We start from the raw sequence: 15,948 nt of genomic DNA, 5'->3' as shown, positions 1-15,948 counted from the left end.
CTTTATTTGCGTTGCTTTCCTTTTTTCAGTTGCCTGTTTGTTCGTTATTTTATTTTCTGCCCCCCTAATTGAACTTTTGTTCGACAGAGTCGAGGTCGATCGGCCTGAACGTTACCTTTTGGGATTATCTGGGCATTCCCGTAGATGCGACCAAGGATTTTATTGGTATCTTACTGGTCAACCAGTGGCGAAACAAAATATTAGCCTCAGTTGAGAAGCGATGGATCGGGAAATTCGTGAGGTACTTGTGCGTCGAATAGAGTAAACATATTATTTGTTAGGCTTTTCCACGATTTTACTGGTAAACCGACGATGAGGCAAGATGGTAGTCTCGTTCGAATATCAATTCCCTAACTCGATAAAATAAACACAACGAATTTGTATCTCGTTTCGTTTAAGGCGAAATAGCCAAATCCAAACTTGCGATTCACCGATGCCAGTAGATAGTTAAATTCCAGAATGCAAAAGCTTAAATATTCGAACATTCGACGTTGCAGAGAAAAATCTAGCAACGACAACTTCCCAAAAATTAAATAAGCAACGAAGCGTTTCGTGATTCACGCTATGCCTCGTTAATGTCCCTGGTCCCGCGCTAAATCGTTCTATTAATAAAGAGGTTTCCGAGACGAGACGCAGGACGATTGAGAGCTACTGGCTTTGAGGCTGAGCGATAGCGCGCGTCACGAGGACGCTTCTGCGCCAGAAATAGGCCGAAACCTCATTATTTTTATTCTTAACCATGAAATTAGCAGGCCGTAGCACACCTCCGTGTCGACGACTAGCTCGGTTTCGTGCAAACGTCCGCTGGCATTCGCCGACGAAGAGCCTCGCTGGAACTTTTATCGCGATTCGACCTGGCATATCGATTCGTTATGGCGTGTGCACCTTTGTGTATCGTTTTCATCCACGACTCCCACGTTTAATACCTGAATTTTCCTCCTACGCTTCAAACTAGCCAACTTAAATGCTTCGAAATTAAACGCCTTAATTTGACGCCTCGTCAGGTTAAAGCGACCATAATTTCTCGTCTCTCGCGTCTTCCCTTTACCAATTTTTACGTGTACAAGCTTATTGCTTTAGTATGATACTAGATATAACGTACAAAATTATTCGACTAAAACATCCTATAGGTAAACACACAGCCCATTCTGTATACATATATGTGTAAACACGTGAACCGTTTCAAAACGATATAAAACATTTCTCGCATAATTTACTACCTTAACAACACATTGTTAACGGTATATTGTGAAATAAATCTTACCCTAGTTTCCGCACTTTTTTAGAAAATATGTCAATGCTTATAAAGTGAAAAACATCGATCAAGTGTGCAGTGCTATTAGCAGTTTGCCAATATACGAAGCTAGCAGATTTAGAAATCTAAAATTCGACATTGACAAATCTATCCGTGTGCTAACATCGTGTTCGACGTCTCGTCTCTATTTACGAAAAGAAAGAAAGAAAAAAAATATCGAAGAAATCACTCACCTGGAGCTCCTCCTTGCACTGACGTTCCTCTTCGAGACTCATCCGTTTCTCGTGTTTCTTGTAGTAACGCCTCTTGGCAGCTTGTAGGTTGAACCACGTGTACGAGAAAGACTTTACGAATGGTAGGAGGGCCTCAATGAATGGATGGAACTCATCCTGCGGGCAGAAACGGTCACAAATTGATTAGCGACGCGTTTGTCCGGTCGAATTCCGTCCGTCGAGAACGAGGGTTATCCTCGAAACCCCTTCGAGCCCAAAGGAAACACGAGCCACCGTCGATGTTTACTCTGTGCGCGCTTCACTCGAAAAAGACGACGAAAGCGTCGTGTAATCGAATTCGAACGAAAACACCACTGGGAAAATAGCTGATTGGTCGTTCAAATTCTGTTTAGGCGCGCGATTATTCGAAGCTCTATTCCTTAGGACTCTTGGTGGATTTAAAGAATAGTAACAGCAATAGTGGTGGATGTCCGATTTGCAATTGTATTCTTTTTAAGTATTTTTCTTTTTCTTTTTTTCTTTTTGTTTTTATTTTCTTGTAGAATTGTGGAGAAAAGAATGTCCGTATGGTTGGAAGCTAAGTTAGAGTGGATCATAGGGATTAGTCTCGTAAAAAAGGTGTCCTCTCGTTCTCGGATAAAATGGTTTATAAGCTTATTATTTGCATATAATCGTGCAAGGATAGTGCAAATTTTTGAACTAGCTTTCATGCAATTCGATTCGATTCACAGTGGTCTCAAAAGTTCAGTCTCGTAATTTATAAATAATTCCTAAATATCCTATCCGTTTAATACTCAGAACCCGATCCGACGAAACTACCATGCAGCGAAGATTTGGAAAATAAGAACTTTCAGTGAAAAAGTTGAAGTAGACAAATTGTTCGAATTCTTATTCCAACGAAAGATAAGAGAGAGGAAAAAGTCGCGGACATCCTGAGGAAACCTGGCCCTTATCTGCACTTCGAACTGTTCCGGAATGAAGACACGGCCGAACCTTCGTTTCCGGTTGACGGGGCGACAGGGAGAACCGGGAAAAGAGGGAGATCGATTATTGGTCGAGAGATCGACGGCGTTTGCCTTTGTCAGGCAAATGCGATTTCTCGTATAGAATCCCGCGATTCACGCTTCAAGAGGATGTAAACATCGTTCTAGAGAGATGAATTTGCGACGACTTTTCCGCCGAGATGAAAACCTTGCTCGATGGAATATTTGTCGGCAGAACAATATCGCGTACCTGCAATCTCATCTTCTACTCTTTAGACATATTCTTGCGCACGAGAAAGGGTCTTATTGAACGATAGGAATTTGCATATTGATTGAGTGGTACGCTAATGACGTGTGGTTGAAAAATTGTTAGAGTGTAACATAGGGAAGATGTAATTTAAGATTGAGAAGGGATAGTTGAAATTTTACAGATAAGATATGATCTATGTATAACCAGTCTGTCATTACGTAAAAGAAACGTGATAAATAGTTTTACGTGCATTATTTGCTGAACATTAACAAGACAATACTTCCGTCTGTATATTTTAGTAACATATCGAAAATAAATTTAGTAATTTTTTCGAAATATCAGTCATTCCACGATCACATTGATCATCTCTATGAATTAACAAAAAATCGAGTTTGTCAATCTGCCCTTTGACAAACCCTGAAAATCGTCCATTAAGAAATCCTTGTTGTAAAATTTTGAATCATAAAGATAATATCCTTCATTTCAAATTCTTATCTTCCAGGCTTCTTAAAACGATCAACGATCCTAAGAAATCTCGGTCATACTTCGGAACTTTCGTAAAATTAACCTACCATTGCTATGCTCTGATTCAGAAGTCTAATCCGATGAAAAGAGGCGAGGGGAAGAGGAAGGCACAAGCATAAATCGAAAAGAACACGCTACAGTTTATCTCGAGCTATCGTCCGTGCTATCGCAGCTCACCGATAAAGGATACGAAACCGCAGAATCGAAACTACGCGACGATGCGATACGTCAGAGGAAAGGCGAAGGGACGAGGAAGAACACGAGGCTGGCCTTTGGAACAAGCGTCAAACGACACGAACCATCGAGTATTCGCAAGCACTGCGGCTGCTGTGGCACACTACCGTCTGTCTGTCCCTCCTGCAGTCCGGCTGTCAGAAGCACCGATTTTCGCAATAACAACCGTCAGGCTCGTAATACTCCTCCGCCACCCTGTCGCAGATTGATCGTGGCCTCATCTGCACCACCTCTCCGACGACTTTCTTCTCCTCCTCCTTTCACCTGGGATCAACGAACCGACCTTATGGTCAATTTCAATCTCTTTATTTCTTTCTGTCTTTGAACTTATTTGGTGGATGTTCTTCTCGCAAGATTTTTTTTTTCCAACTATCTTGAGGAGGTCTCTTCCTGGTTGCGTCTCGTTAGCATGCTCGAGCAAGCAGAGAAGTAAAGGGTTTCTCCTTCGTTGTCTGCGTTCTCTCGAGGATTTATTGGCTTCCTCGAGGGAGACGATGTCTAGCGGGAGAAGCTTCAATCTTCCAATGGGTTTCTGCTGCGGGAAAACGGACCATGGTTTTGCGGTGGTTTGATCGGTCTCGAATTCGGGACGATCGGTGGCGATTAATAAGGGAATTCGATCGTGGCTAACGATTCTTTGTATTTTTCATTTACACTGCTCAAAACAATCGGAACAAGAATCGAATCGGAATTCATCAGAAACAAAAGGTAGTATGAACCGGTTCTATTACACCCGCCGGCCGAATAAAAACGGAGAATTATTAAAAATAAAGTAAGTACAGAAATAAGGATCGGAACCTGAAGACCTGAAAACGATCCTCCAGTTGTTTCAAGCAGTGTATCTCTCCTGTAGGCCAATTTCATAGCTAAACAAAACGCTTAATTCTAACAAGTTTCATTGCACAAATCGTATCATACGAAGTAACTCGAAACTCGCAATATGTTGTTCTTACGTTTCTCTCTTTTGCAAGATGCTATCCTCGGATACTTAAATTCCCGAGGTTATCTACTTCCTTCTCAAATAAAATTTCCTTCGATCCATAAGTTTTGTACCGAAAACTGGAAGAAAAATCGGAATATGTAACCCGTGGAAGAACAGAGGAAGATTTTCGCGGCGCAAGCCCGCTTTGTCACCGAATCTCGCCTGTCCGCGCGCCCTCGCGTCTATCTATAAGACACGTCGTTATTTTCGGAACGCGAACGAAAATCAAAGACATTAAGGAGGCGCACGGTGACGCTGTACGCGTCGTCATCGCGGAAAAGACCGGGGGAGGGCAAGGACGCGGGCGAAGGGGACGTCAACGTGCGATTTGCCCGGGTTTCTCGGGGGTTGATGAACCGCACGGATACATCTCGCGAGAACGAACGCCGAGGATCCAACATTTCGATGTCGAATATCTTTCTCAGTGAAACGATCCTTTCGATCGATCTGAAAAAATTTTTAGATTGTAAAAGAAAGTAAAAACTTTGCAGTTTGTGGAATAGCTAATAAAGTATTTAGGGGATTATTCAGCTTAAAACGATGATATTGAATTGAAACAACGATATCATTAATCATAAGATTTAAGATCATTTTGCATTTGTGAATTAATCAGCAATTAATAAATAATATATTTGCAGTTAAATGTTATTAACAAATTTATATTCGTCTAGATATGTAAAAACTTCTAACCTCGATGAAAGTATTACTCTAAGTAATTAAGGAATGATCGATCAACGCTTCGTTTAGGGGATGATCGATCGATGACGTAAAATGATAAACTACGAACTAATTGGTGGTAATTTATTAGAGCAAGTGTGAAGGTTTAGAAATGCCTAGAACAATCCGTGAAATATATTCTACCGAAGATGATGAAAATAAAGTTAAATAAAGATGCATCGCACGCGGTGTCTGGACTTCTATAACGCGAAATGGATCCAAGAAACCGGGTTCCGAAGGGTGAAGAGGGATCTGGGCGAGCGCACGTGTCGCGGGAAACTTCTATTTGTATGGCGAGTTTTGGTGCGTAGTTGTCGGTAATAAATCGACGCGGATTCTGCGCGTCTGCGCTTGTTTATCGCGACGCATCGACGTGGAATACGTTTCTTCTACGATCTTTGGCCACGCCAACGTCGAAAAATATAAGCAGTCATTCTCGCTTCCATTAAAAAAAGGACACCAGGAATCCTATACGAATAACACCTATCGAAGAGACAGAATGAAAAAAACAAACAGACCGCTATCCCATAAAAGTTAATTGAAAAATAAAATCAAATTCCGATGCCTAATATTAAGAACATAAAAAAGTCACGATTGAAGGTTTCGAAATTGAACAACCAGTTATGTCATTGCACCGTTGCGCTGTAGTGCCTATAAACTCAACCAATTAACCACGATCGAGGCCCAACATGGAGATCGGTTCTCTATCACGAAAACATTCCAAATGCTTGAAAGCCACCGACGCCCGAGTAATCTCTCAAATACTTACAAGAACTACGCGTTCGGACCACTTTGAGAAACCGACAAGCCAATCACCCCGCGCATAGAATCAAAGATTCTCGCTAGAAACGATTCACCCGACGATCGACACGCTGCTTTCTAGCGACCACGAGATCAGCTGATCCTCCTCCAAGGAGCCAATCAGTCTGGAGTTGATCACCGACGCGCTTCTATCACCGTGATGACCGATCGTTTAAATGTATCGAGTCGATACCGAACGACACTGATCCACTCCGGTTGCCTACCAAACCACCGTCGCTTCACTGATGTACCCTTCTCGAATCCACGAAAACCGTTCGATCGTAATTCCACGATCGAGATCGATAGAGCCAATGCGAGAACGATTTACGGAACACGATTCGCCGTGAACGGAGAACAAAAATGGCGAAGCAGAGAACGAGAACGCGCGCGAACGTAGAGAAACGAAACGAGAAACGTCGGAGCACGGATTGCGGTTGATCGCGGATTCACCGTGCGAGGGAGAGACGTAGGAAGGACCGTCGACGCCGGAACGACGGGTACGACGTCGGTCGTCGCGACGACACTGAGACGCCGGTCGTCGAGACGCGCGTATCTAGACGCGCGCCGAAGGCACCGCGCGGCGGCCAGGTACGGCACCCCAAACAGTTATTAATAGCCTCTGTCCTAGCTTACTAGATTTGCCCTCGAACCGACGCAACTTCCCCTCCCTCCCCACCCCTCCTCAGCCTCCACACTCCTCCCGCCGTTCTGTGCTACACTTCGGCTCTTCCCCTTAGATCCCCTCCGCCTACCGAGTTTCCCATCCCCCCGACGCCCCTCTTCCACGCTTTGCATCTCTTGCTCTCTCTCTCTCTCTCTCTCTCTTTCTCATACACATACACACTCTCTTCCTGTCTTTCTATCGCGATCCTTTTGCCACTTTGCTGGGTCGAAGCTATGGTCTTCCTTTTCTCGACTTTTTAAAGGGTTTTCGCCCTTTGCGATCCTACATCGAACTAGACTCGAGATTCTATTTTCCACGATTTATTTTTTTTTTTTGATTTAGTGTTAACTCTGTCGCAGCCATAGTTATCCTACGAAATATATGTTTAGAATTAAGTAGAATGTTACTCTAATTAGAGAGACGAGTCATAAAATAGCAGGGAAATTTTAGCACATTCGTATTGTATAATTCTAACGCTCTCGTCTGTAGATGCAAAAAAGTTAATTTTATATCCGAAGCAAATATCGTACGTATATTGGGTTCAGTAGTCCGCAGATCTTCGATCCACGGATACGATTCCGTATTATAAGGCAAAGCATCGAGGAGCGCAATTGAAGATTTCAATTTGACATTTCGAAATAAAATGGTAATAATAATATTTGCACGTCTGACTGTTGTCTATGAAATTCAAGATACTCAGAGAAATTCATGGAAAAAATTGAAGGTATTCGTTTCGTAGTAAAAGAGAAAGGGTTTTAATGGTAATTTACGAGGGAAATGTCTATGTTCGATCGGCGAGGATAGAAATTTACACTGCGACAGCAGGCGCTAGTGTCTAACAAGGGACGTCCCGCGGGACGATGGGCAAATTGCGTGAAACTCGAGGAAGAAGGCCGGGCAAAATTGATTCTTGCCACGTTCCAATTCCCCGCAGAGCTTCCTGTCCTAGCCGCCGCCGCTTTCCGCGTCAATAAACCCGCGAAAAAACAATGGAACTGATTTTTGGAAGCGCTAAAAATAGTAGGCGCACCGAGAAGCCCGATTCCGCGAAAATTTTTCTCTAACTCTTCCGAAAGGCGTGCACCGACTGCCGAATCAGAAGATACCAAAAACAGATAAAAACGAACAAAATACTTTGGATATCGTGTAAATCCCCTAAAAATTAATCCATTTAAATTTTCACGAATTTCTTAGAAGGGCGATAAATGATGAACGAAAAATTGACTTGTAAGATTCTTTTTTAACGATAAGTATGAAAGAAATATCAAAGAATTAAACAAGTCATGACACAATCGCTATATCTTGTTCAAAAATCTCTACTCTCTCACCCTCTTACAAAATATATTAGATCGTCCCAAACGTTTCTTTCGCTTTCTAAGGAAATAATAGATGCACATCTTTTGTTTTATATTATTTTATTAAATTATGTATGATCAATTTTGTTCTATTTGAACAAAATGCATCTATTATTTTCTTATAAAACGGAAGAAACTTTTGGGTCAACCTAATACAAAAAATAATCCTAACTAACTTGCCATCGTCGAAACCACTAACATCCTGATACTACGACCAATACTTCTATCTAAATTTACAAACAAGAGAAACTAGATGAGGTTTATAATTCCAAAACCACGATAAATCCTTTATTCGCGAAACTATATTCAAAACTTTCCATAACCTAACGCAAAAACTTTAGCAACCTCCGCACCCTTAGGGATTAAACGATCAAACGCACTCGAAGAAATGCGTGCAACTACCCCTCTGAAACGACTCCCTTGAAATACAAGGACGCAGTTCTTGTCAGAAGGAGTTAAAGGTCCGCAGTAAAAAACCAACGGACGTTTCACGTTGGTAGGTGCATGTTGTCGCCGGGCCGCGTGGCTTGTAACCGGGAGGACCAGTAAAAGAGCAGGGTTGAGAGGAAAAAGACGTGCAGAGGGTGGCGATCGATAGCCAAACTCCTCGTCTGTACGTAAGATAGACTTCCTCCTTCCTCTACACTACCGTTCAAAAGTTTCTGGACACTTACTTACTTTTGTTAGGCAACTATAGATTATAATCGCACTACGGCGATATTATCATCCATAATCATTAAATTACGAATGTTTCGAAGCACCCAATAGCTAAACCGATCGACATGGTCAATATCGATTATTTGATTTTTGAAAAATTGAAGATTAACACACGCTCATATTCCGATACTAAGATGAAGAAACTTTCAAAATATAAAATCGATCTCAGTTTGGTCGAATACTTATGAACGGCAGTGTACCCTCTAGCTCTTCTCCTCTTTCCTCTTTTTCTCGCAAGCAGATAAGAAGACACGCGTTATGCATGGACTCTGACTCGCTTTCGCGATTCCTGATACTGGAAACTGCCGTTTGCAACGAGTAGCCGATATTTGCGCGAGATAAGACGGATTGCCTGAGAGCTGGTAGTAAAACGGAAAGAGGGCAACCCTTTGATCAGAGGAAGCGACTGTTGTCGGATGGGAAAATCCTTGGCTTTTGAGGTTGTTGAACAAGTTGGATTTTCACAGGTGCTACGGTTCAGGTGGTTGTAGAGAATTCCTAGATTTTGAAGTGGGTTAGGATAGTTTCGTCTAATAGTCAGAGCGTTTGGTGATGCGGATAAGCTTTTAAGCGAAAGGTTTATTCGAGATGGATTTCGATATTTTGTGGACGATGTTTGGTAATTTAGGAAAAGTTATACCGATTCCTTTTTCCGAATCTTTTTGTATTTCGAAGCAAGAACGCCTAAACAAATTACCGTATAAGAAGAAGAAAGCTAGCAAAAAATAAAACAGATCATTCCTTCGGAATTCGTTGCTCCGATGTAACCAGATAATAATCCTCACATTCTAACGAAGAAATTTAAGAGTATCGCTCCATGTGATATTCAGATAGATCTCTGGATAGATCACTGAAGAATTAAATGTTAATTTAATACTGATATTAAAAGATTGGAATTGATTGACGGCTTTCGAGCAACTCCATTTATTGAATGATTTCCACTAAATCAAGATACTCAGAAACGTGTTCGTCACGTGACAAGCGATTTCCGCCTAGATTTCCTCTGTGATTCGCAAGGGTGATACACACGATGCAACGTATCAAGCCGCACACCACCCAAAGTAAATATCGTGTTCGCCACACTAATGACTGTTCTAAGTTTGCTGGAGACGAGCACGCGGACAACGAACCTTCTCCAGTTATATCCACGCGACATTTCACCGCCAAAGTGAGCTACGAGATTTCCATTGTCACCGCAAAAGGGTTTGCAAACTCTCTATCAAACTCTCTGGTCAAACCATTGGCGATTGAGTGATTGAGAAATAGATGTTTAAGAGGTTTCACTAATTCTAGGCGAACATAGAAATGCGTAGATTTTCCTCTATGTCTTTCGACGTTCATTTTAAAAACTACGACATTTTAAAAAATATATGTATCATAATAATATGTATTGTTTCATTTCGATACTTTTCAAATATCTGAAAAAGTTGCGATAAAAAAAAAACAAAGATAATGTAATTGGAGACCTAAAGGTTAAGAATTCTATGTTCCACCGCTCTTCAACCAAACATTACTTAAAAAGCATCCCCATAAACTTCTAAATAAAACATAATGTTCCCTAGCGAACTGAACATAAATTCATTCTCCCAAAACATAAAACGAATAATAAATGGAAAACTCTGAGCATCCAGGAGATCATTCCCTACCGTCGCTAAGAAAGAAGAGCGAGATCAAACTCGAAGGGCAAACTATACAACTACGGCACGACGTAAATGGATAAAAGCAAATGCAATCTAAATATAAAAAATCACAGTGGACATAGAGAGCATGTGACGCGGAGCCGTGGTCGCGTTACGTAAGAACCGTGATTATCGGGTATAAATAGGCGTTTTCTTACATAATTACAACGTTTCGCGCGCCACGAAAACGAAAGCCGCATTGCTGAAAATCAGCTGACGAGAAGAGACATCGAGAACGAAACCGAACGACGATCAGGATATGACAGGCACGAATATGGATCGCGTGTGCGCCACACGATCCACTATGTGTTTATACGCGCGAAAGCTATTTACGCGTCGCGACGCTTCGCATCGCGTTGCATCTAAGCCATTTCTACCCTTATTACGACCGTTACGAACCTCACCCTATCGATTAAACCTATTCCACGGCAATTTCTTTTCTAGCTCCTGCACTTCTTCCATCTTTCTGACTTCCATGTCCTAACTTTGCTCCTGTTTTAACGAACAGAAGAACCTTTAACTTTCCTGTAAGAAAAACTTTGACGTAAAATCGAAACGATAAATCACAGGTATCGGCAACGATACCTCTGTATCCTCCTTGAACTTAAAACCTCTTTAACGACGGACAAACGCGATTAGGGCAAAAAGGGCCGAAAGAATGTAACAGAGTTAAACTTTGAGTTCTCGAGATAGCGAAGAACGATTACGTAATTTTCAGATAGCTCGTGTCAGACAGATCATTCGTCACGTTTTTCTCCGCTCGATGGAGGACAATATCCGATCTATTCGACGAAACGCAGGTTCACGATGCACTTGTTCGACGAGTGAATCACAAACACAACGAATTTCTGCGAAAACCACCGTAATCGCGAACTCTCCAAGCAAAACACTCGTGTTTACGTCTGTCCGCGAACGATCGGGAGAAGGAACTCGACGCTGGTGCACGCGAGTTGCACGTGTTCTCCCGTCTTTCAACCCTTTCTTCTAATTCTCGTCCCTCGCCGACGAAAACGAGAGGAAACTGAAATAACCTTCGATACTGTCTAAAACAGAGCTCCCTTATAGATAAGACGGAGATTATTAAGAATTAAGGAACATTACAAACTAGTATTTTCCTATCGAAGAGGAACAAGGAAATCGGAGAAACGACAAATAATTCGAAAGAACAATCCTTCGTTCTGAACACGAGATCGTGACTTTCAAACATTGCTACGACTATTCGCTCATTCAAAACAAAACTCCACCAAAATCACTCACGGGAATATCGGACACGGTCTCACCAAAGAACGCGGTATTGGGAAGCGTGAAAGCATGGCACATTCAACTTAATCAAATAAAAGCATGAGCGTGGCACAGCGCGTCAGGCACATCCCCGAGCATCCTATCAATCGTCAACCGGATAGAAAGCACAACTAAGCCAAAGGAAAGCTCGTAAAACTTTCTAAAGGAGCACTCTGTTTACTAATCTCCGATCCGGTAAATAGACGCGACAAACGAGATATGTATGTATATTGAAGATATTTTTGAAGGCACCTGTCCTACGGAAGGGGCCTGCAGGTAAGTCGAGACATCCGGTTCCACCATGCAGCTCCTCAGTGTGTCCGGGATGAACATGAGTAGCTGGGACGTCGGCTGTGGTACAGGCTGAAGCCGGCTCGCAGCGCGCTCCTCTAGCGAGCCTGTGCTCGCCAGTAGCGTCGTCCCGACGCCGCGCGACGCCGACGATCGCCGCCGTGGGACGCTGGTGCTCCAGCTGGTCGGCCAGCCGCTCCGCGTCCACGGAAAGTACGTGGTCTGGACCAGCTTTCCGCTGTCTCGACTACACCTCGACTACGTTCCAACTAGGCCGGAAGACAACGGGATTCTTCAAAGAAATCAAGTCTTGCGAGATCTTCAAAAGGTCGAATCGCGAACCGCTATTCTTTGAGATGGTCCAGATATCAGTGAACTCGGTGAACGGTCTTTCTCTGGGTTTCTGTGGCGGAAGTGGTGTCAGTCGAGCCGTCTCCGCCGTTAGACAGCCGGCACCGTGGTGCTCGAGGCAACCACCAGGTGTTTTCTTCTGTTGGCCGCGCGCGACCGCGCTATTACTTGTGTCGTACTCGATGTCGTCCCTTTGCGCGGATAATGAACCGATCTTGTTCACAGTGTCGTTGTAGTTGTGATTGTTGTTGATATTTATGATGATAATGATATTGTTGTTGTTGTTGTTGTTGTCGCAGTCGTTGCAGTTAGTGTCGTTGGTTATCTGGCTGTTGTTACTGAACCGTCGGCTGTCGGGTGGTGGTGGAACACCGCACCCAGGCACACGCATCCTATCTAACCACGAGCCACAACTCCTAACTCTCGACTTTAGGCCCTCTCTGTATTCTCTCGTGGCACGCAAGACACGGGGCTCGCTCGTTTGCTCTCTCTCGCTGTCCTTCTATCCCTCTCTACCCCCTTTGCTCCGGTTCCCTCCACCCACCCAGCCTTCTATGTATATCTTTCTCTATTCGTTTCAGTTCGGTATAATACTCTCTCTTTCTCTCCTCGTTTCTTTCCTCCGTTTACCCCTCTCGCAACCTCCCCACCTCTTCTTCGTCGCCCTACCCTGCTCCCTCTGCTTGCAGTCTCTCCCTCTCTCGCGACGCTCTCTCCCTTCCGTCGCGAACAGGCCGGCTAACCCTTACGGACCGTCTATTCGTCTCTCCTCCTCTCTATTCTCCCTCCCGTTTCTTCTCTTTTACTCTTCGCTTCGAAGGGGTTGAACGATTACTCGAATCTTTTTCTCGTAGTCCACCTTTATCTTCGATTTTGTCTCTTACTCGATTCGTATATATCGTTTTCTTGATTTGACACGTTTTCTGTTTGGTTTTTTCTTGCGAATAAAAGCGTCGAAGAAGAGACGAGAGGAACTACGAGACACGACGTGCGAGAGGATGACGACGAAGAGGATGACGTCGAGGTGCACGAATACGGACGCTCCTCTCTCTCTTCCTCGGCTCCCTGTAGGTTCCCGTTCCCGATCGGGAGGACGCCAGGTCCCAGACTACGCCGACTCCGAGTCACCGGCGCTGCGTCGGCGTCGGCGTCGGCGTAAAAAGTTACGGCTCGAGCGCAAGCTCGCCGGGAGCGCGCCGCGACGCGCCGCGAGGACGCCTAGACGAGTCCGCACGCTGCGAGTAAGTGGGGAGAGGCCACCACGAAAAACAAAGAGGAGAGTTGGTGATCCAACAGAGAGGAGAGATCGACATCACACACCCCATCCCACCCGATCTCTCAGAGAGGGAAGAGGGAGGAAGATATCGCGAGAAGGAGAGGGAACAGCTGATTTCGTGTAAGGAAGGGAGAAGAGGGTGTCGGATAAACAAGGGGAGAGTGGTAGTAAAAGAAGAAGAATTAGAGCGCGAGCTGATAAATAGAAAGGGAGACGACAAATTGAAGGAGGGAAACCGGAAGTGGTAGACTTGGGGGACAAAAAAATAAACCCGAATATTTGCGTATTTGTTTGAGAAAATAGTTAAGTAGAAAAAGTTCATTTAGTTCATGACGATATCTATGACAGAATATTTGGCGAAATAAAATAACTGAAGTTACGTAAAATAAGTCTATGCTGTTAAGTAATCTACTGTAGAACAAATACGAATTACATTCACGAAAAAAATAGAGATATATATGGGAGAAACCAGAGCAACTCTAGCACGGAACTACATTTAATCAAACTCAGATTAGAGCAAACTTGCCGAAGTAGCTAGGAATATTTACCGAAGAAAGTAGCTAAACATCGTCAAGTAGAATGAGCCTATCCAGTCAGACCACCAAACCTCACAATTTCAACTCATACATATATCAGCAAATAATCATAGAGAAACAAGTTTTAATCCTTTAAAAATCAATGTTTCGTTAACGTGACATTCCATTTGCAATATTTTTTCAGTTATCTTAGTCTATTAAATTCTGTTCTCGAACATTGTAGCTACGAAAATGAATTCTAAAGAATAATCTAATATTCTTTCATCCCTGTAAATTTTATAATTTTGATATGATAAACGATTTTTCTTTCTGCCGTGGAGATCTTTCTTAGGTCGCCAGTCTATCTGTCTTGATAAAATGTTGCGTTCACACAACGTTTACCTACTACTTTTCATCTCAATCGTTAATAGATTAATTAAATCGCGTAATTTAACAGAGATCGAAACGAAAAAACGAAAGAAACAAGATTGAATCGAAAGAGAGAAGGAGAGAGGGGAAGTGAGAAAGAGAAGAAAAGACAGAGTAGGGGGAAGCGAAGGATGAACAAGTAGGAGAAGCTCAGAAGACCCGTAATTCGTAAGCCTCTATTTATCCGGCTCGTTTTCGCTTCTACCTGCCTCTTCCTCGGCACTCTTCTTTGCCAGCTATCTACAGCCACCTCTATGCAGCCAGTCCTCTCTTTCTCTCCGTCTCTCTGCGCTGTGTATTTTTGGGCGCTCGTTAGGAATTAGCGCTGTGGGACTCGAAGGTCTCCTCTAGCCATAGCTCCTCCCCTTTCTCCGTGATCAACATGGAGAACGGAGGGTGTTTCGAGGGGATCAACGTTAACTAATACCCCGGTTACACCATATAGAGGCAGAAACGACGCCCCCACGCGATACGGAAGTTTGTCAACAATCTTCCACCCGCGCCTCACCTCAAAAATAGCGACGGCTGGAACGCGGTAATCTCAAAATCGCGGCCAAAGCGAAACGAGATTACGTGCCCCCTTAAAACTACCCTCGCCTAACGCAGAGGAAAAGTTCGTAACTAGTCGTGAGACGACACGGCTTAAAACTTTCGTCTGACTACAGGAGGATTCGGAGGCTGGCCTCTCGTTCACCAGCTTTTGCGGAGATCGTTTTAGCTTTTGGCTGGCTGCAAGATCGTCCATCTACTTTTTACGATTCTTCACGCGGGAAAACTTTATTTTTCTCCATTTTTCGATTCTCCGAATTCGATTTCTCTATGATCTTTCTTTTCTAAAATATTCTTCGTTCAACTCGACGATAATCGTTTGATGTCGATAACATTAGAAGACAAATGACGCATCTTATTTATTATTCTTCATTTTATATTAATCTTATCGAAGATACTCGCTGATCACTAGTGATGCAGATTTTATAAAAGTTTGTGTCAATTGTTAACCGTTAATTGTTACGTCCAGAAACGACGTCACTTTTACCGTCGCGTGGCGAAGGAAGAAGCGCGATCGAACCGCGCGAGGAGATCGCCGGTTGGTGGCCGGAAAACTCGCGAACTGCTACTGGTGAATGGTATCGGCGAGCGACTGAGCTCCATCGGGGCACCCTTCCCCGTAGAAAGAGGAGCCGCCGCGAACGTGATGGATTCCACAGTTCAAAGGGGCCCTCGTTCCTTGCTCAACGTGTTGCAGTCTGCAAGGCGCTTTTCGGAAAACGGTACAATCTTCTGGCGATAAGTTTTGAAATTAAAGAGACTTAAATTGTTATATAGTTTAGCTTAACAAATTCGTCTTTAGAAGTATCAAAAACCTTAGAAATTTAACTAATAAATATCTTTGACGTAAAATGTGATTAA

General features: G+C 43.3%; 1 protein-coding gene across 8 annotated transcripts in view; it reads right to left on the bottom strand.

Annotated features, from left to right (window-relative positions):
- LOC117211328 (nuclear factor 1 X-type-like) overlaps positions 1 to 12,089 on the bottom strand; it is a 64,526-nt gene extending 52,437 nt beyond the window's left edge. For 6 of the 8 annotated variants that reach the window (XM_033455063.1, XM_033455065.1, XM_033455066.1 and 3 more), the window contains exons 1-2: positions 11,929 to 12,089; positions 1,489 to 1,644 (exon numbers count right to left, since the gene is read on the bottom strand). In XM_033455063.1, coding sequence (XP_033310954.1) covers positions 1,489 to 1,644; positions 11,929 to 12,009 — 237 coding nt within the window. In that variant the 5' untranslated portion in view covers positions 12,010 to 12,089. Of the gene's footprint in view, positions 1 to 1,488; positions 1,645 to 3,545; positions 4,016 to 5,948; positions 6,491 to 11,928 lie in introns of those variants that run through there. The other 2 variants (XM_033455067.1, XM_033455068.1) reach the window with 2 other exon arrangements.
- Between the last annotated feature and the right edge of the window lie 3,859 nt (positions 12,090 to 15,948).

Source organism: Bombus bifarius, unplaced genomic scaffold, assembly GCF_011952205.1.
Source record: "Bombus bifarius isolate JDL3187 unplaced genomic scaffold, Bbif_JDL3187 scf7180000008232, whole genome shotgun sequence".
Taxonomy (NCBI): domain Eukaryota; kingdom Metazoa; phylum Arthropoda; class Insecta; order Hymenoptera; family Apidae; genus Bombus; species Bombus bifarius.
This window is presented reverse-complemented; position numbering and strand designations above follow the sequence as displayed.